Source organism: Somniosus microcephalus, chromosome 2, assembly GCF_052327205.1.
Source record: "Somniosus microcephalus isolate GS21.2 chromosome 2, FLI_Smic_1.0, whole genome shotgun sequence".
Lineage (NCBI taxonomy): Eukaryota > Metazoa > Chordata > Chondrichthyes > Squaliformes > Somniosidae > Somniosus > Somniosus microcephalus.
Genome location: NC_140988.1, coordinates 88,361,422 through 88,383,431, shown reverse-complemented (window position 1 = coordinate 88,383,431; position 22,010 = coordinate 88,361,422). Strand labels below are relative to the sequence as shown.

The 22,010-nt window shown below is 44.4% G+C and overlaps 1 protein-coding gene across 1 annotated transcript in view; it reads right to left on the bottom strand.

Annotated features, from left to right (window-relative positions):
• Nucleotides 1-14,058: 14,058 nt before the first annotated feature.
• Nucleotides 14,059-22,010, bottom strand: part of tma16 (translation machinery associated 16 homolog) — a 65,499-nt gene continuing 57,547 nt past the window's right edge. Inside the window, exons 6-7 of the mRNA XM_086010939.1 lie at nt 16,014-16,056; nt 14,059-14,985 (exon numbers count right to left, since the gene is read on the bottom strand). Coding sequence (XP_085867065.1) covers nt 14,835-14,985; nt 16,014-16,056 — 194 coding nt within the window. The 3' untranslated portion in view covers nt 14,059-14,834. The remainder of the gene's footprint in view (nt 14,986-16,013; nt 16,057-22,010) is intronic.

Here is a 22,010-nt window from a genome sequence, read left to right as displayed (position 1 = left end):
GCTAGACAGACTGGATGCAGGGAGGATGTTTCCCCTGGCTGGGGGGTCTAGAATGAGGGGGTCACAGTCTCAGGATACGGGGTAGGACATTTAAGACTGAGATGAGGAGAAATTTCTTCACTCAGAGGGTGGTGAACCTATGGAATTCTCTACCATAGAAGGCTGTGGAGGCCAAGTCACTGAATATATTTAAGAAGGAGATAGATAGATTTCTAGACACAAAAGGCATCAAGGGGTATGGGGAGAGAGCGGGAATATGGTATTGAGATAGAGGATCAGCCATGATCATATTGAATGGCGGAGCAGGTTCGAAGGGCCGAATGGCCTACTCCTGCTATTTTTCTATGTTGCTATGTTTCTGAGAGGTTGTTTCCCCTGGCTGGAGTGTCTAGAACTAGGAGGCATAGTCTCAGGATAAGGAGTAGGCCATTTAAGACTGAGATGAGGAGGAATTTCTTCACTGAGAGGGTTGTGAATCTTTGGAATTCTCTGCCCCAGAGGGCTGTGAATGCTGAGTCTTTGAGTATATTCAAGGCTGAGATAGATAGATTTTTGGACTCTAGGAGAATCAAGGGATATGGAGATCGGGCGGGAAAGTGGAGTGGAGGTCTATGATCAGCCATGATCTTATTGAATGGCGGAGCAGGCTCGAGGGGCCGTATGGCCTACTCCTGCTTATTTCTTATGTTCTTATGTTACTGACCATCACAGCATCCTCTTGGCCACAATGCTGAAATAAAAGCCACCACAAAGCAAACTTTCCAATCCAACTTTACACATCTATCCATCCAATATGACATCAAGAAATCAACTCATCACCCATATGTATTCTCTTAGTGACTGTCTTGTGTGTGCCTTTGCTTATCCTACTGATATCACGCAGTGCTACCCCAGTGGCTGCAGCATGGCTGGTGGAAGGCTGCTGACTTTCAGTGGGGGGAGACTGCAAATGGCCTTGCTGGTTGACCTTGAGGAACTGGTGGCTGGGATGTCAAATCGAGTGACGATGTTTGTTCTTCTTCTTCTTGGCCAACCATTGGCTGGGCAGGCTGCATTTCTTAGGTGTGTGAAATGAGGAAGGCACAAGGGTGGAGGTGTGGTGAGGGGAGGGCAAGAAATTAAGAGGTGCATGCCAGAAGGAGGATAACAGCATCTTTTATCCTTTCCACCCCGCCACTGGCGAAGGGCTCAGCCATGCCTCTGCCAAGAATGGCCTGCACCGTCTCCTCCAAGGGGGTGAGGTGAGGCTAGGAATGGGAGGTGTGCTTCGTGATTGGTACAGATTGTTGGAAGGTGAGTGATCGGAGTGGGGGGGCGGGGAGTCGTGCATTGAGCAGTGTGTGAGGCTAGTGATGCAGTTGGTAGGAGATGGCTTTTAAAGATGCATTCACTGACCTTGACCAGTGGGCTGATGCCATGAAGCTTCTTTAGGCACTGGAGCCAGGTGGTGGGGGGAGGGGGCAATACTGCTGGCAGTGACAACCTCGGTGATCTGATCCCCACATCGTTCTCTCTGGAGGGCCTCCTGGCCCCTGTGGGTAGAGGACACCTCCTGCAGTGCTGACCCCCTGCACAAAGCTGGAGTGCTACATGTGAGACCCTGGGTGTCCCTTCCCTGGCTTGCTGAGCTATTTGTGTTAGTGCTGAAGCACTTCTCCAATTTTTTGAGGTGCAGGAATGGAATTCAGCTTTACGTGTTGAAGACTCCCATTTGGGACTTTTTAATGTTAATTTTGTTTTTTTAAAGGCAGTAAGGGCTGAAAACTGCATTTCTTTATTTCATTTTTATTAGTTCAGAAGGCATTGCCCTTTTAATGCATTGCCCTTTTATTGTCCCACAGTGCCTAGCAAATGCCACTTCTAGAAGGCAACTTCACCTCCGATGCCTGCAGTAACGCCACCAGGATGGCATTACATGGTGAGTTAGTGCGGCGCTAAAAATCTTTAATCCCCAGCACGAATTTTTATCCTCTAACGCTTCGACTATTTTCAGCGTCCGTTAACCCGAGGCCGTGGTGATACCGGCAACTCTCGTGGCGACCACAAATTTTTATGCTGTTTAAATTTTTTTGTTCATTCATGGGATGTGGGCATCGCTGGCATCGCTGGCAATGCCAGCATTTATTGCCCATCTATAATTGCCCTTGAGAAGGTGGTGGTGAGCTGCCTTCTTGAACCGCTGCAGTCCCTGTGGTGAAGTTACTCCCATAGTACTGGTAGGTAGGGAGTTTCAGGATTTTGACCCAGCGGCGAGGAAGGAACAGCGATATATTTCCAAGTCAGGATGATGTGTGACTTGGAGGTGGTGGTTTTCCTATGCACCTGCTGCCCTTGTCCTTCTAGGTGGTAGAGGTTGCGGGTTTGGGACTAAGAAGCCTTGGATCTTGTGCAGTGCATCTTGTAGATGGTACACACTGCAGCCAGGGTCCTGGGGCTGAGATGATTGCCCTCCAACAACCACAACCATCTTCCTTTGTGCTAGGTGTGACTCCAGCCCGTGGAGAGTTTTTCCCCTGATTCCCATTGACTTCAATTTTACTCAAGCTCCTTTATGCCACACTTGGTCAAATGCTGCCTTGATGTCAAGGGCTATCACTATTAGATATCTTGGCCTAGAAATTCACTAGCCTTAGCGCCGCTTTTGAGGCGCTAGAGGGACTAGCGCCAGAGTTATGGCCAGTTCAAAAATTCCCTGGGGCCCTAAAGCGGCGTTGCACCGGTAGCGCTGCGCCGGCACCGATGACGTCATCGGTGTGCGCAGCGTCCCGGTTGCCATGCCGACGGGCCCCAGCGCCGAAATTCAGTTGCGGCCGCCTCGCCCGTGGCAGCCGCAACTAAGACTCTGGCAACAGAGTCCAACATGTGTTTGCGCCAGCGCATTAAAGGCCCCGCGGCGGCCGGCCACTTTCCCGCCGGCCGCCTGCCCGCAGCTCCCTCCCCGGACTTCTCCCCCCCCCCCACGGAACAGATGCAAGCCCGGCACTTGTCCGAGGTGCCGGGCTCATTTTTGAAGAGGTTTGCGCGGGCCGCGGCCGGGTGCAGGCAGCTCCTCCTTAACGGAAGGAGGAGGCCTGCACTTCCCGAGCCTGCCGCACCGCAGCGGGCGCCGCAGCGCCGGAATAGCGCCGCAATGCGGCGCGTTGCGCCAGTTTTCAGGCGCTAAAACCCTTCAGTAGCGCCGGCAGCCGTTTGGGCGCGGCGCTACTGAATTTTTGGCGCGCGCAAAGGGACTTAGCGCCGGCGCTAACTTCCGGCGCTAAAGCCCTGGCGCAGCGCAAACTCAATTTCTAGGCCCTAGAGTCTAATCCGAAATGAATCTCACCAATTTACATCAATCTCAGGCAGTATTCTCAACTGTCAAATTTATAATCAGCAAGCCACTTAATGCTGAATTACTGTGCTATAATTGCACTGCTTTTGTAACCTCTGTTATTCATTCTGACAGTTAACCCAAACTACAGGTAGACTATCCTTTATCCGAAAACCTCGGGACCAGCCGTGTTTCGGTTTTCGGAGAATTTCGGATTTCGGAAGGTGGGTCGGCGGGGGTGTCGGCGGGGGGGTCGGCCGGGGGGGGTCGTGCGCACGACTTACGCTAACGCTCAGCGTAAGTCGGCGGGGGTCTGCAGGGGGTCGGCGGGGGTCGGGGCCGGCGGGGTCCGCGGGGGGTCGTGCGCACGACTTACGCTCAGCTTAAGTCGGTGGGGGTCGGGGTCGGCGGGGGGGTCGGGGTCCGCGGGGGGGGGGGGGGTGTCGTGCGCACGACTTACCCTTTATCCGAACTTCCAAAACCGGAACCCTCTAAAAACCAAGCGTAAGTCGTGCGCACGACTTACGCTGAACGAAAAAACCTTCAGTTTTTAGAGGGTTTCGGTTTTCGGAAGTTCGGATAAAGGATAGTCTACCTGTACTACTAAACAATTTTCATGCTTAATAGGGCCAATTTTACCACCCACTTACACTGGACAGAGAGAGCTAACAGTCCAGAAATGTTTTTTGGTCATTTACCATCCCATTTACAATGGCGCCCTTACCACCATTTTGAATAGGGTCCTGAGACGGGCAGCTAGAGGTCAAGTTCTGTAGAAGGGTTTCAACCCGAAACGTTGACTCTATTTCTCTCTCTCCACGGATGTTGCCTGGCCTGCCGAGTTTTTCCAGCATTTTCGGTTGTTATTTCGGATTTCCAGCATCCGCAGTATTTTGCTATCGTATTAGAGCTGGAGGTCGCACCTGTTTCAGGTTGGAGGCTACTTGTAATATGCAAATTAGGATCCTACTTGCAATTTCAAGGTGCAAATGAGAGGGTCATCTGCAGTACACACTCCACCCATTTTACAAGGCAGCCACCCAGTCTCTGCCTGTAGTTAAAATTGGTCCTAATGTGTGAATTTAAATGCTGCTAATTATGATCATGAGGTTAATTTAAAAATGTTAGTTCATGACTCTATGGTCTGGTTTCTTTTTTAATGATTTGGTCATTCACTGAGTAGCTTGTGCATATCCCAATGAGTGATTGACAAACATCAACTGCTGCTGGAAGATCATCAACTCGGTGAAAGACGCCCTTTGGTCTGCCCGAAACTTGCTGCTCTTCCAGAGCAAGAAGTTGTCCACGACAGAGTGTTGCAGACTGGCACATTCCAAGGTCCAGGAGTACGTGCTAAGGGACGCACTAAAGGTTGGTGCCGCCGCCGCCGCCAAGGCACGATGGGGAAGGGCCACAGTTTAAGGCCCTCCCGCCAGTGTACACCGAGGGGCTGAAACCAGAAGAAACCCCCCCCTCGGGCCGTATGTACAAGTGTGTTAATTACAAAGCACTTGTAATCTGTTGATGTAAACAGAGTACCATGTACTGCATTCATCTAGGTTATGCGATCTGTAATATGATTGGTGGATTATAGTGTAATGTATCGTGACAAGTATGAACTACAGAATTTGTTCATCCCAGTTTGGCATAAAAATAAAACAAAAAAGGTGACTCAACCATGGCTAACAAGGGAAATTAGGGATAGCATAAGATCCAAGGAGAGGACATATAAATTGGCCAGAAAAAGCAATAATCCTGAGGATTGGGAGCAGTTTAGGATTCAACAAAGGGGGACAAAGGGATTAATTAAGAAGGGGAAAATAGAATATGAGAGTAAGCTTGCAGGGAACATAAAAACTGACTGTAAAAGCTTTTATAGATATGTGAAGAGAAAAAGATTGGTGAAGTCAAGCGTAGGTCCCTTGCAGTCAGAATCAGGGGAATTTATAATGGGGAACAAAGAAATGGCAGGCCAATTAAATACATATTTTGGTTCTGTCTTCACAAAGGAGGACACAAATAACCTCCCACAGATGCTGGGGAACATAGGGTCTGATGAAAGGGTGGAACTGAAAGAAATCAGTATTTGTAGGGAAATGGTGTTAGGAAAATTGATGGGACTGAAGGCCGATAAATCCCCAGGGCCTGATAATCTACATCCTAGGGTACTTAAGGAAGTGGCCCTAGAAATAGTAGATGCATTGCTGGTCATCTTCCAGAACTCGATAGACTCTGGAACAGTACCCATGGATTGGAGGGTAGCTAATGTTTACCACCTTTTTTGAATAGTGGGGTGAGAAAAAGCAGGGAATTATAGACCGGTAAGCCTGACATCGGTAGTGGGGAAAATGCTAGAGTCCATTATAAAAGATGTAATAGCAGAGCACTTGGAAAGCAGTGACAGGATCGGACAAAGTCAACATGGATTTACAAAAGGTAAATCGTGCTCGACTAACCTACTGGAATTTTTTGAGGATGTAACTGGTAAAATAGATAAGGGAGAACCAGTGGATGTGGTGTATTTGGACTTTCAGAAGGCTTTCGATAAGGTCCCGCATAAGAGATTAGCGTGCAAAATTAAGGCACATGGGATTGGGTGCAAGGTATTGACTTGGATAGAGAACTGGTTGGCGGATAGAAAGCAAAGAGTTGGAATAAACGGGTCGTTTTCCGAGTGGCAGGCAGTGACTAGTGGGGTACCGCAAGGATCGGTCCTGGGACCCCAGCTGTTCACAATATATATTAATGATCTGGACGAGGGAATTGGATGTAATATCTCCAAATTTGCAGATGACACAAAGCTGGGTGGGAGGGTATACTGTGAGGAGGATGTCGTGAAACTCCAGTACGATTTGGACAGGTTGGGTGGTTGGGCAGAAACATGGCAAATGCACTATAATGTGGATAAATGTGAGGTTATCCACTTTGGTGGCAAAAACAAGGCAGACTATTATTTGAATGGCAATAGATTGGGAGAAGGGGAAGTGCAAAGAGACCTGGGTGTTCTTGTGCACCAGTCACTGAAGGTAAGCATGCAGGTGCAGCAGGCGGTTAAGAAGGCAAATGGTATGTTGGCCTTCGTAGCAAGAGGGTTCGAGTACAAGAACAAGGATGTCTTGCTGCAGTTGTACAGGGCCTTGGTGAGGTCACACCTTGAGTATTGTGTGCAGTTCTGGTCGCCTTATCTGAGGAAGGACGTTCTTGCCATGGAGGGAGTGCAGCGAAGATTCACCAGGCTGATACCTGGGATGGCAGGAATGACGTATGAGGAGAGATTGTGTCGATTGGGCTTATACTCACTGGAGTTTAGAAGATTGAGAGGGGATCTCATCGAAACCTATAAAATTCTGTCAGGCCTGGACAGACTAGATGCAGGAAGGATGTTTCCGATGGCCGGGGAGTCCAGAACCAGGGGTCATAGTCTCTAAGGATAAGAGGTAAGCCATTTAGGACTGAAATGAGGAGGAATTTCTTCACCCAGAGAGTGGTGAACCTGTGGAATTCTCTGCCACAGAGGGCGGTGGAGGCCAGTTCATTAAATATATTCAAGAAGGAGTTGGATATATTTCTTAAGGCTAAAGGGATCAAGGGATATGGGGAGAAGGCAGGGACAGGGTACTGAATTTGGATGATCAGCCATGATCTCAATGAATGGCAGAGCAGGCTCGAGGGGCCGAATGGCCTACTCCTGCTCCTTTCTTCTATGTTTCTATGTATCTTGACCCCCTTGGGCTGTATGACTTATAAAATGTGTAATGAAAATGCTTTGTAATGTGTCTCTGTAAATTGAGTGCCATGTACTGCAGTGAATTTGTATAGTACCAGATGTGGACTGTATTGTCATGTACATGAACAAAGATTTTTATGAATAAAGTATATATTTTGGAAAAAAAAATCTCCCAATGAGTGATTGATAGTGTCATGCTAATATAATCAGAACTGGTTGATGGAAGATGGTTTGGGTGAACCAAATTTAGGCATCAGTAGGCAGACTGAGTAGCAAACAACAACATGCATTTATATAGCACTTATAACTTAGTAAAATGTCCCAAAGCACTTCACAGAAGCGATTATCAAACATAATTTTACATCTACCCACATAAGGAGATGCTAAGACAGGTAACCAAAAGCTTGGTCAAAGAGAAAGGTTTGAAATGAGGAGAGAGAGGTAGAAAGGTGGATAGGCTTAGGGAGGGAATTCCAAAGCTGAGGGCCTAGGCAGCAGAAGGCACAGCCGCCAATGGTGGAGTGGAAAAGATCAGAAATGGTCAAATGGACAAAATTTGAGAAGCGCAGAGATCTCAAAGGGTTGTAGGGCTGGAGGAGGTTTCAGAGATAGGGAGGGGCGAGGCCATGGATGGATTTCAAAAAAAAGGAAGACAATTTTAAAACTGAGGCATTGCTTAACTGGGTGCCAATGTAGGTGATGGGTGAACGGGACTTGGTGAGAGTTAGGATATGGGCAGCAGAGTTTACAAAGGGTGCAACGTGGGAGACCGGCCAGAAGAGCATTGGAATAGTCAAGTCTAGAAGTAACAAAAGCATGGATGAGGGTTTCAGCAGCAGATGAGCTGAGGCAGGGGCAGAGATGGGCGATGTTACAGAGGTGGAAGTAGGTGGTCTTGGTGATGGAGCGGATGTGTGGCCGGAAGCTCATTTCAGAGTAAAATAGGACACCAAATAAAAGCAGTCTGGATTAGCCTCAGATAGTAGCAAGGTGGCTAGGGAATGGAGTTTGTGGTGGGGTCCAATGACAATGGTTTTGGTCTTCCCAATAGTTCATTGGACAAAATTTCTGCTCATCCAACACTGGATGTTGGACAAGCAGCGTGACAAATCAGAGGCAGTGGAGGCCTGGAGGGGTTGAAAGAGGTGGAGCTGCAGCGTACATGTGGAACCTGACATTGTGTTTTCAGATGATGTCGCTGAAGGGCAACGTGTAGATGAGAAATAGGAGGTCCATGGATAGTTGCTTGGGGGTCTCCAGAGGTATTGGTGTGGGAGTGGGAAGAGAAGCCATTGCAGGTAGTTCTCTGGCTATGACTGGATAGATAAGAATGGAACCAGGAGAGGGCAGTTCTACCCAGCTGGACAAAGGAGGAGGGGCACTGGAGGAGGATGGTGTAGTCAACCATGTCAAAAGCTGCAGACTGGTCGAGAAGAATGGGTTTACCATGGTCACAGTCACATAGGATATAATTTATGACTTTGATAAGGGCCCTTTCAGTATTCTGGCAGGGCGAAAATCTGATTGGAGGTGCTCAAACACAGAGTTGCGGGAAAGGTGGGCCAGATTTGGGAGGCGACAACACATTTAAGGACTTCAGTGTGGAAAGGGAGATTGGAGATGGGCCGTAGTTTACAAGGACAGAGGGGTCAATGGTGGTTTTTTTGAGGAGGGGAGTGATTACGGAAGATTTGAAGGAGATGGAGACAGTACCTGTTATAATGACTCCTCCCTCATTTATTGGGGTTAATCTTATGAAATTGTGCTCCAAGGCCTAGAAATTAATCTCAGGCGGTGGCGCTAAACGGGCGGTATGGGATTGGCCGCCCAGTATACGCAGCGTCTGAAATTCAGTTCCATTTACCAATGGGCAGTGGATCAGATACCGCCCGCTTTGCACCACCGTCCCAGACAAATTTCCAGGCCACAGTGTAGCACCTTGCTCACAGGGAACACAACCTGGAATCAGGATACAGGTCCCCACGTTCTTCCATCTGCTCACTTTAATTAATGCTAGTGAATCAAAAGCTGTGGGGTGGGTGAGCCCAAATTCCTGATGTGCACGCCTGTCTCAAGGCTCTGCACCAAGAGTGAAAAATATTTGGCTAATAGTTTTGTTTTGGGGGGGAAGGCATGCCAGAAGAGCGATGATCACTTCATCACCGTGCTAATGTACACAATGGCCCAGAAATTCGGGTCGGAGGCTTCCTGCGTGTGCAAGCCTCCGACCTGCACTTACCTAGGGCGCCGGCCGTTGTGCTGTGGGCCCGCGTGGGATTCCGATCCTGGGCCTCCTCCAACTGCCGGCGCGCAGTGCTTGCGTATCCCAGGGGCGCAGTTAGTTCGAAGCGTCCCCTGGGATCACGTGGGTCATGGAGAGCCAATGGTAGCAGGGAATGCCCATTCATAAATTTGACAGGAAGAGCTGTCAAAACTATAAATACAAATCAGCCCCATAACATAATTAAAACTTCAAATAATTTTATTTATTTTTTTTAAATCACATTTTAAAAATAACTATAAATTACATAATAACTTTTAAACAATAATTTAAATTTTTGAAAAAATTAGTTAGTTTCTAACAGGGCTAAAAATAAACTTACCTTTCTTTAAAGTATTTAAAAATAATAAACCTGTGGAAAAAATGTTTTAATTTTACTTAATTCACCACTTACCTTGTTAAAAGCAGGCCTTGCGACTGCTTTTTAAAAGTATAACTCCTCTCGGAGGAACCTGCAAAAAAAAACGTAGGTTCCAGGCGCACGCGCTGCCTCTCCGGCGCACACATTCGATCTGTGAACCCCTTCCTTGAAGGGAACGGAAGTTCCGGTTTCCCACGCATGCGCAGTGCATGCACGAAACCGGCACTTTCGTTGGACCTATGCGTGAGGACCCAGCGCGTACTCACCCGTGGGGACCCGAATTTCTGGGCCATTGATGCAATCAAACACAAGTTATATTATTGCATCATTTTGAATAAAAAAATTGTGCCCAAAGCTTTTTAATGAATCCCTATAATAGGATTTACTGCAATTATAACAGTAATTATATTAAACATAGTACTGATGTATGTATATTCTTAAGAAAATGGGGCTATTTGGCAGTAGATCGCATCTGAATAAATCAAGTATCATCCTGCTTTTGGGCAGGTGCTTTTAAAACGTCCATTATGAAATAGTTGTATTTTTACATGCTTAGCTTTTTTGGTATAAATCTGAATCTCCATGAGTCATGCAAATATAGCACTTCACTGTCCTTTTATGACCTTAAGCATCTTAATTATTTTAAATCAGTGGATTTTCTGAAAACCTGCTGACCTGATGGCTGAAACCACCACCAATAGCAAATTGCATGTGGGGGACATCAGAAGACAGTATTATAATATTTTGGGACTAAATGGGTGGGTCTTTATACCCTTTCATCCAAAATAAGCCCCTAGAACAAACAATAGTTCTTTAAAGAAAATTTCTGGGAGCAATTTTAACCTAACTCCCTGGACGGAAAGCCTGTGGGATCAGGTGGAACGCCGGTATTACAACACGCCCAATATTACTCTCCACTGACTTCAATGGAAATTAAAATCAGGCAGTGTAAAAACAGTGTTGCACCCGATCCTGTCAGTTTCCTGATCCTGTCAGTTTCCCGAAGAAGCCTTGGGGAGTTGCAGCAGTGCATCGTGTAGATAGTACACACTACAGCCACAGTACGTCGGTGGTGGAGGGAGTGAATGTTTAACGTGGTGGCTGGGGTGCCATTCAAGCGGGCTGCTTTGTCCTGGATGGTGTCGAGCTTCTTGAGTGTTGTTGGAGCTGCACTCATCCAGGCAAGTGGAGAGTATTCCATCACACTCCTGACTTGTGCCTTGTAGATGGTGGAAATGCTTTGGGGAGTCAGGAGGTGAGACACTTGCCGCAGAATACCTAGCCTCTGACCTGCTCTTGTTGCCACAGTATTTATGTGGCTGGTCCAGTGAAGTTTCTGGTCAATGGTGACCCCCAGGATGTTGATGGTGGGGGTTTCGGTGATGGTAATGCCGTTGAATGTCATGGGGCGGTGGTTAGACTCTCGCTTGTTGGAGATATTCATTGCCTGGTACTTGTGTAGTGCGAATATTATCTGCCTCTTATCAGCCCAAGCCTGAACGTCGTCCAGGTCTTGTTGCCTGCGGGCATGGACTGCTTCATTATCTGAGGAGTTGTGAATGGCGCTGAACACTGCAGTCATCAGCGAACATCCCCATTTCTGACCTTATGTTGGAGGGAAGGTCATTGATGAAGCAACTGAAGATGGTTGGGCCTAGAACACTGCCCTGAGAAACTCCTGCAGCGATGTCTTGGGGCTGTGATGATTGATCTTCAGCCACCACAATCATCTTCCTTTGTGCTCGGTATGACTCCAGCCAGTGATTAGTTCCACCCCAATTCCCATTGACTTCAGTTTTACTAGGGCTCCTTGATGCCACACTCGGTTAAATGCTGCCTTGATGTCAATGGCAATCACGCTCGCCTCACCTCTGGAATTCAGCTCCTTTGTCCATGTTTGGACCAAGGCTGTAAAGAGGTCGGGAGCAGAGTGGTCTTGGCGGAACCCAAACTAGGCATCAGTGAGCAGGCTATTGGTAAGTGCCACTTGATAGCACTGTCGATGACACCTTCCATCACTTTGCTGATGATCGAGAGTAGACGGATGGAGCGGTAATTGGCTGGATTGGATTTGTCCTGCTTTTTGTGGACAAGACATACCTGGGCAGTTTTCCACATTGTTAGATAGATGCCAGTGTTGTAGCTTTGTTGGAACAGCTTGGCTAGGGGCATGGCTAGTTCTGGAGCACAAGTCTTCAGCACGACAGCCAGGCTGTTGTCAGGGCCCATAGCCGTTGCTGTATCCAGTGCGCTCAGCCATTTCTTGATACCACGTGGAGTGAATCGAATTGGCTGAAGACTGGCTTCTGTGATGGTGGGGACCTCAGGAGGAGGCAGATATGGATCATCCACTCGGCACTTCTGGCTGAAGATCATTGCAAACGCTTCAGCCTTGTCTTTTGCACCCACGTACTGGGCTCCACCATCATTGAAGATGGAGATATTCATGGAGCCTCCTCCTCCAGTTAGTTGTTTAATGGTCCACAACCATTCACGTTGGCATGAGGGGGTCCTGTCAAGAGGAAGGGCAAGGCAGAGGAGACAGTAGGGTGCCACCTCTTGCAGAATCCACCTCCTTCAACCCTTAGGCATGGAGGCGAGGGAGCATCTCTTTTTTTTTTTTTTAAACGTTGTTTGTTATTGAAATATTGGTGTTGAGTTATTTACTGAAATTTATATTTGTGAATGATTGTGTAATTACCCATTTTGTTTCAGATGTATAGTCAATAGTCACTTTAAAGTGTTTAACTATTTTTATCAATCAATTTAACATTACAGCTGTTTACAAAGTAAGAAATAGCTAGTTAACAATTTCGATTTAAAGTCTTGCACTAAGAACATCAAATAACTATCTCAAAAGTCTTGCAAAGAGTAATTGTTGCTACAATAAAAGTTCACTGTTTGACTTTAAATCTTGTCTGTTCTTTTTTGTGCCTTACTGGGGGAGAAGGGGAAAACATCTTGGCACTCACTGCACTGCCTAAAGGTATAGCCACCAGCTGCTCCCTAGCCGCTCTGCTTTCTGCAGTAGTTGCTTCCTCAGGTGCCCCACCAAGCCTGGGCACAGAGACATCCATGTTGTGATCCTCCATGTTGTCCATTTCCACGGGGATCTCGTCTGCAGGATTAAGGGTCAGTCCTTCCTGCAGGACAAAGTTGTACAAAGCGCAACAGGCCACCACAATCCTCGATGCTTTCACAGGCGAATACTGTAAAGTCCCCCAACCTGTCCAGGCACCGGAAGCGCGATTTCAGAAGCCCAATTTTCCTCTCCACCACTTGGTGTGTGGATACATGTGCACGGTTGTATCTCTCCAGTTTATTGGTCCAGCGGCATGGTGTCATCAGCCATGGTTTCAGCGGGTAGCCCTTGTCATCCAATGTCCATCCAGATCCTGGACGCAATGTACTGAGGGCATAATGTAAGTTTGAGTGTCGGAGGATGAAGCACTTCCCCAGTGATCCGAGTCACATTAAGGATCTGCAGTTGTACATCACAGACGATCATTACATTTAAGGAATGAAACCCCTTCCTGTTGATATATGTAACAGGTGTATCAATTGGTGCCTTCAATGCGATATGGGTTCCATAGACAGCCGCAATCGCTTTGGGGAAGCCAGCAATCCTGTGGAATGCAAGGGCCTCTTCCTTTGCTGCCCAGGGGACAAGTCGAAGTTGATGAAGTCAGAAGTCCTAAGGAATATGGCATCTGTGACCTGGTGAGTGCAGGCCCTCGAAGCGCTCTGGGTGATGTTGGAAATGTCACCGGCGCCTTACCGAAATGACCCGCATGCATAGAAGTTCAGTGCTGTGGTTACCTTCATGGCCACTAACAAAGCAGTTCGGGTCTTCGAAAGTGGCTGAGGTAATCTTTTAAAATATCAGACAGCCGATTGCCTCTTTACTAAAGCGTGAGAGTCTGCTTACACACAACTCCTCCAACATCATTTCAAAAGACAGCCTCTCCCTATAGGTGGGCAATTAGCCCAACGCTACGCCAGCACATCATTTCAAATGGGAATTGATAGTCGCAGCGGATCACCTGTCAAGCTGGAACTTGACAGATTGCAAGTTCGGGATTTAGTGAATGTGCAAGCGTGTGTGGAAATCCTGAACTTGCTGTCCATTTCAAAGGCAGTATGACAGCATACTCAGAGTACGCCATCATACCGACTGCAAATTCTGCCCCAATATCAATCGGAAAATCCAGGCTATTGTGCAGATTAACAGATTTTCTCAAGTTTTCTCTACTTCCTATTGAGCAAACTAAGAATCTCATCTCTGCTTCATCAAAATAACAATAAGCCACATATAAAATCGTAAACAAATCCCTGCATTTTACCAAACTGTGGTAGAGATGAAAAGAAACAGCTTCACCTTCAAGTTGAAAAATTGCAATCCTGCAAATTTATTTCTTCAGAGTACATCATAGGTTGGGAAAAACAGGATGGAAAGATTATTCTCAACAATAGGAGATTGGGGGAGGAGGGTTGACAGAAACAAAAACTAAATCATATGGCATTTTAAACCTTTGCTAGCACTTTCATGTTTCAATAAATATTATTTTCTAGACTAGCTTTCTTTTGGAAATATGTAAAATATTTTTGATAATTGAAAATGAATTATCATCTATTCTGAAGGGAACCACTTCATATACAAGGTATATTTAAAGGAATACAATATTCAGACTAGAACTAGGGGGCATAATCTTAGAATAAGGGGCTGCCCTTTCAAAACTGAGATGAGGAGAAACTTCTTCACTCAGAGGGTAGTAAATCTATGGAATTTGCTACCCCAGAGAGCTGTGGAAGCTGCAACATTAAATAAATTTAAAACGGAGATAGACAGTTTCCTAGCAGATAAGGGAATTAGGGGTTACGGGGAGAGGGCAGGGAAGTGGACGTGAGTCTAGGTTCGGATTAGCCATGATCCTATTGAATGGCGGAGCAGGCCCGAGGGGCCGTATGGCCTACTCCTGCTCCTACTTCTTATGTTCTTATGTTATGTTGTACATTTCCTTGAGAGTATATGTCCAAAGTAGGCAAATCTTCACGTGTCATCTAAAGCAGCTAATCCATGGATCACATTGCTCAATAGCTGATCCAATGGCTCGTTTCCCCCAATTTGACATTTTCTTGTTCTATTTCTCTTTCCTTAATGGTCTGACATATGCGCTTGATCCTTCTTGTTCTGCAAGTCTGCTCCATTTCCATCTTTGCTTTCTTTCTGGATAGAAATTGAATCTTTTACTGAGAGTTTTTTCATTTTCACATTTGGAAGCTTTTTTAGATCTCCATTCCATTCTCTTGAGAGTAAAAAGATAATGAATCAGAAAAACTGAAACACTGAATACAAACAAACTGAACAACTGGTTTTCTGCAGTATGCACTATTCATTAAGCACCAGTTTGGCTCAGTCTTGCCTCGAGATCATAAAGTTGGATGCTCAAGTTCCACTCCAGGACCTGAGCAGGCAATCTAGTTTGATACTCCAGTGCAGCACTGAGGGGATATTCCATTGTTGGAAAATTTGTTCTTCAGATGAGACATCAAACCCTAAAGGCCCTGTTAATCTGTACGGGTGTACATTAAAGATCCAACAGCAATATTTCAAACAGCAGTGATTTCTCCTAGAGTCTTGGTTAACATTTCTCCTTCAAATATAATTAAAAAGTTAATTTAACATTCATCACATTGTTGTTTGGGGATTTTGCTATGCTTCAAATGGCTGCCATGTTTGTCTACATAACAACAGTGACTGCTTTGGGTAGTTTCTGAGAAGCGTGATAAGGCTCTATCAACACAAGATTTTCTTTTCGATACTATACAGTGACAATTTAATAACAAATTCAGCCATTTGTCTAATTATTCACTTATGGAAAGAAAAAGATTACCATTAATTATTCTGGCATGCATTCTAGAAATTTAAACTGGATGAGTGGTTGCAAAGCATGCAAGCATTTGGGCAAATTTTGAATTAGGTGGATCCAATTACAGGCCCAATAAACCCTTTAACCCCTCGCTCTTTTCATATCTATTCTCATTACAAAGGCAGGGCATTTAACCTAATTAGAAAATGGCTAATTCAGAAAATCAAATCTATGTCATATCTTTGACCTACTAAGATCTGAAACGATACATCAAATACAATATGACTATTAGTTCAGTAAATTTTAACCCATGGCTATTTTTTTTTCAAAACTGGCAGACTGTACATAGAACTACTTAGAGAAGCCAAACACAAGTTCATTGTTCTGTTGCTAAATGCTTGTGGGCTACTTCTAAATTTGTTGGATGGAAATTGGGGAAACAACCAAATACAGCACAAACTTACCTGAAGACTTTCAGATGCTTTGCATTGATAACGTCTGGAATCTCTGCAGAAGGAAAGCAATGAGTTGAATACATGAAATAAAAAGCTTTCTGCAATGACAAGAAGTTGGGTTTTTTTTCCAATCAAAGCTACTAATAAATTTACCCAACCACCACCAAATCTTACATTTGCCTTTCTAAACGCCACACTTGATGTACTGTGTGCAATTCTGGTCATCATTCTGTGGTAAGGATATCCAGGCATTTGAGGCAGTGCCGAAAACGGAAACCAAACTGATACTTTTAAGACATCGGAGCTATGAGAAGAGGATAAAGAGCCTGGGAATGTTTACTTTGGAGAATAGAAGGTTCGGGAGAGATATCATTCAAGTACTGAAGATCCTTAGGGAATAAATAAATTGAATGACAAGGTATTAAATAGCGCCACAAATTCTAGAACCAGGGGACACAAGGTCAAGCTTAGAAGAAGGTTCACAGATAGTTTAGATTTAATCACATTATGCAGAGGGTGGTGAATATATGGAATGGACTGCCCAAGAAGGCGATGGAGGTAATAGTATTGAAAAATTTACGGCAGAATTGAATACTTATTTGAGAGAGAGCGCGATTGAGAGGGATTTGATTTTTGGGACCAGCCAAACATACTGCAGTCTTATATGGTCCTATATTTTTTCATATTTGAGTATTCAAAAAAAAAAACAATTTTTTTAAGCAGACTAATAAACGTATAGCAATATGTTGTGTAATAGAAGTGTCAGAAAGTGGGTTCCCCACTCAATGGTGGTGAACTAGTTCTCCAAGAAAGGAAAAGGGGGAAAAAATTAACTTTGACTACTTCATAGAAGCCAACCAGAGACAAACATTTAAAAGTTCAGGATTAAATCACCTTCCCACTCTTTTGGCACAGAAAGAGTAGAGATATAAAAGTGTGATTTAGGGCTGTACTGCTGCTCCTTTTGGTTTTTACCAGTTAGGGCAGAAATCTAATTCTGGAAAGCTATTTGACTCATGAGTTAGCAGATGCACACTTAAAAAGAACAGCAGAGTTAACTTAAGCATCTATCTCTGTAAACACAAGGGAATTAGAAATCCTTTATGCTACCTACTGAAAATATAAGTACATTAGGCAGGTAACATTTCAAAGGGATATTGCTCATCGGCGCCCCTTTGCAGTAAAATTAATGACAGAATACATTCAGTATCCCCGAAATGGAGATTTTCCATTAATATTTGATGAGTAAAATTCTGTGCAGCTTTTAGTGAAGAATAAATTGTGACTCATCAAAGTACAGAATATTTCCTTTGCATATATAAATATATTTTGTCAGAACACAAGAGCACTCAATTATTATTAAGTGATTCTCAAGGTCGGAGCCATTTTGTGTTACAAAGCGGTGCAAACTTCAATTAAATTCCATATACATGCCAGGATAAAAAACTGACGAAGAGTCATCGACCTGAAACGTTAACTCTGTTTCTCTCTCCACAGATGCTGCCTGACCTACTGAATATTTCCAGCATTTTCTGTTTTTATTTCAGATTTCCAGCATCTGCAGTATTTTGTTATTGTACTAGAAAGTTAACTTATGAGTCCAGACTAATGGGGAATGGCATACTATAAACAGAGCGTCCTGTTTTGAGACCAATAATGAGCAATATCTGTCTTCTCTCCTGTCTTTTCCCACTCCCTCTCCAATCTCTTTCAAGTTCTAAGTTTATTATGACACTATGGAAGACTAATAGTGCAAGAGAAAGTGTAGTTGATTTATCAGAAAGCAGAACCCCTTGCTATCGGATGGCATTTGGTCCCAAGGATGTCAGATTTATGGTAAGAGGGATGGAATGGAAGGAAAAAGAAGAATTTTGTTGACATTCATTATACAAGGTATCACAGAAGTGTCAAGAGCATGGAGGTCAACTATTTACCAATTTTAAGGCAACTTAACATTAGGCCATGAAGCTCACAGCTGTAATGAAATGGACTTTTATTTGCTGGTTCTTGATCTACCAATTGATAAGTACATTCTGGAGAACTATTTAGCAATATATTGTTTAGAAATATTAATTATAAACATTACCAAATTAAAACGGTCTCAAGCTAGATCTTCACTTCTATGAACATAATCTACATGCAGTGTGAAAACGTTTCTATTATGATGTTTTCATGGAAATTCTGAGGTTGTGGTAGTGGCAGCAGGTAGAATTTTGGAATCACTTTTTTTTTTTTTTTTTTTGAGCGTGATGAAACTTTAGTACAAACCTAAGCAAAACTTTCAGATAGTATCCACTACAAAAAATGGGAACCTTATCTACCTTGCACATTTAGAAATGATAGTTTGTTAAGAACAGAAACAAGCCATTTGATCCATTAATTCTATGCTGGTGATTTTCTTCACATGAGCCATCTAGTCTAATCCGACTCTAATTCTCGCTACCCAAACCTTTTAATATTTTTCTTTTTCAAGTAACTTTCTAAGTCCATTTTAAAATAATGGCCCTAAATTTGCGGTCGGTCAAAAAAGTAAAAGCCCATGGGATCCAAGGGAAAGTGGCAAGTTAGCTCCAAAATTGGCTGTGTGGCAGGAAGCAAAGGGTAATGGTCGACGGGTGTTTTTGTGACTAGAAGGCGGTTTCCAGTGAGGTTCCTCAGGGCTCAGTACTAGGTCCCTTGCTTTTTGTGGTATATATCAATGATTTAGACTTGAATGTAGGGGGCATGATTAAGAAGTTTGCAGATGATACAGGAAACTCTCGTTTAAACGGCACCTAAATATCTGGAATTCTCTATTAACCGGCAAAATTCATACTCCGAAAACGACACCTCAATAACCGGAAATGTTGCTGAGTCCGATTCTCCCGTGGTGGCCGAGTTAGTCAGTGGGGGTAGTTCTCCAAACTGCCACTACTCGGCTTCTTGGCACTGTCAGAAGTCATTAAAGAGTTATGGATTACCCTCAACTGGCAGTACTGTACTTAATCAAGCATCTTCCACCATACATTTAACACAACATTCTGTAGGTGAGTACCCAATTACTGTATACTGCACATTTCTTGATTTAAAAAAAAATTTTTGTTTGTTAAAAATAGCCTCGGTCGATAACCCTCTCCATCATCCGGAAATTTTAATCAACCGGCAACACGCCGGTCCCGGATACCAAAGAGTTTCCTGTACAAAAATTGGCTGTGTGGTTGATAGTGAGGAAGATAGCTGTAGGCTGCAGGAAGATATTAATGCACTGGTCAGGTGGGCAGAAAAGTGGCAAATAGAATTAAATCCGGAGAAATGTGAGGTAATACATTTGGGGAGGGCTAACAAGGCAAGGGAATACACAATACAGGAAACTTCACGATATCTGGCACCAACAGGACCAAACTGCTGCCGATCTATCAAAGCTTCCGGATAGACCAGCGCTAATGTTGAAGGATACGGAGGTTTTCATCTCCGTATCTGACAACAAACACTGTTGCTTAGCAACAGCTTGTAAACACTCAGCCCGTACCTTGGAAGCGTCTCTGAAGCTGTTGCTAAGCTACAGAGACGCTTTCCAGAGCCTGACTGTTAAAAACAATGCTAGGAGAAGAAAAAAAACCTAACCAAAACGGCTGCTGATTTCTGCCGTTAGATCGAGGTTTCCGGACATACAACCTCCAGATAAACCAAAGTTTCCTGTAAATGGTAGGATACGGAGAAGTGTAGAGGAACAGAGGGACTTTGGAGTGCATGGCCACAGATCCCTGAAGGTAGGAGGGCAGCTAGATAAGGTGGTTAAGAAGGCATACGGGATACTTTCCTTTATTAGCCAAGACAAAGAATACAAGAGCAGAGAGGTTATGCTTGAACTGTATAAAACACTAGTTAGGCCACAGCTAGAGTACTGCGTACTGTTCTGGTCTCCACATTACAGGAAAGATGTGATTGCACTAGAGAAGGTACAGAGGAGATTTACGAGGATGTTGCCAGGACTGGAGAATTTTAGCTATGAGGAAAGATTGGATAGGCTGGGGTTGTTTTCTTTGGAACAGAGGAGGCTGAGGGGAGACTTAATTGAAGTGTATAAAATTATGAGGGGCCTAGAGAGAGTGGATAGGAAGGACCTATTTCCCTTAGCAGAGAGGTCAATAACCAGGGGGCATAGATTGAAAGTAATTGGTAAAAGGATTAGAGGGGAGTTGAGGAGAGCTTTTTTCACCCAGAGGATGGTGGGGGTCTGGAACTCACTGCCTGAAAGGGTGGTAGACGCAGAAACCCTCATCACATTTAAAAAGTACTTGGATATGCACTTGAAGTGGCATAACCTACAAGGCTACGGACCAAGAGCTGGAAAGTGGGATTAGGCTGGATAGCTTTTTCGACTGGCGCAGACACGATGGGCCAGGGGGCCTCCTGCTGTGCAGTAAATTTCTATGAGCCTATGAACTGTCAGCATTCGCTGCCATACCACCTTTGAAACTGACAATTTCCTAATCCCAAACTTGCGATCTGTCAAGTTATGAATACATAGAGGCTTCGCTGCTTCTTTCACCTCCTGATAGCCCAACTTTTCGCCAGCTGGTTGATTTCTAATTGCCCATCTACTCCAAAGTAATTACGCTTTCAATTTTTAAGTCTTGTGCAAGCAGGCGCAGGAAGCCTGTTGCACAGCGTAAGGGGACTGGAAGAAAGGTTTTTACTGGGAATGAAGTTCTAACACACAACACAATTAATAGGTGCCAGACTGTATATTGTAGAAAGCTCTGTTAGGCTAAGTATCCTGAAAGAAAATGGTTTACAATCAGCAAATGCAAATTTAGAACAATCATTGCAGGTTGCTATTTTTGTTTTAATTTAAATCATGAGATCAGAAGCATTTTTATTTTTAGATGTCCCAAACATGTGTCACCAGATGGTATGTTTAGTGTTGTAATTACTGAGGAAATTGACCTAGATATTTTATAGAATATATACACCACCGAGGACAGTGACTGTCACGCTATCTACAGTAACATAACCACATCACAGAATGATCTCGAGTCAGTCATTAACTCCCAGCCAGAACATGAACTCGTTTCCTATCCCAGTTCAAGAGTGAAGCATGATGATTATTGCAGTTCAAGATAAAGCTGCTTGTTCAGTGCATGTACAAATCTTTGTTGTTTCATACAGCAATGCATTCTACACAAGTAAATGTCAGTGCGCCATAGTGCTGAGATAGGCTCTGGCAATGATTATTCCAGCCACTTTGTCTAGTGGTGTAGATCATGCTGGTTTATTTCTGCCATCAGAGACAGTTGCTAGCTGAAGCTAAGCACAAACACACCAGCTACAGGTGGCATTAAAGTGGATGAGATCCGAATGAATAGCTTATAGGCTAAGAATTAGGAAGTAAAAGAACTACCGCCACACATGATTCACATACGCACAACAGTGCACTCCTGGACTCCGTGGGGGAGTACGCTGCGCAGAACTCTGCAGCGTTTTAAAGGAAGTTCTCGTAGTGGGGAATCGCACGAGGTAGGTACAAATTTAATTGCGATGTCAGCGGCGTACTCCTTAGCTTCACCATCAACCACAAATTCAGGCCCAATGTATGCTTTCTCTTCAGCAATGGACTGTGGCAGCGAATACTGTATGCTAACTGCCCTCTGTATAATTTTTTCCTAACTGTGCCGCCTTTTTAATTTTTGATTATCTTAAATTTGTGTCTTTTCAATACCAAGAAACCCATCACTATTTATCTTATCACAATGCTTCACAATCTTGAAGACCTCTACACCTTACCCTTGTCAGCCTGTGAAAAACCTCTTCAATCTTTTTCTAATTGTAACCCATTATCCCTGATAACACCCATCTTTTGTTTCAACACTGCAACTATTCAATTGTTTTTATATCCTACTTATAATGGGATTTCCAAAACTACTTACAAAATTCAAACAGATAAGAGCAAAGCTCTGTAGCCCTACCACACCAAGTCACAAATGGTGGTGGACAACCAGATAACTAACAGGAGGCAGCTTCAGG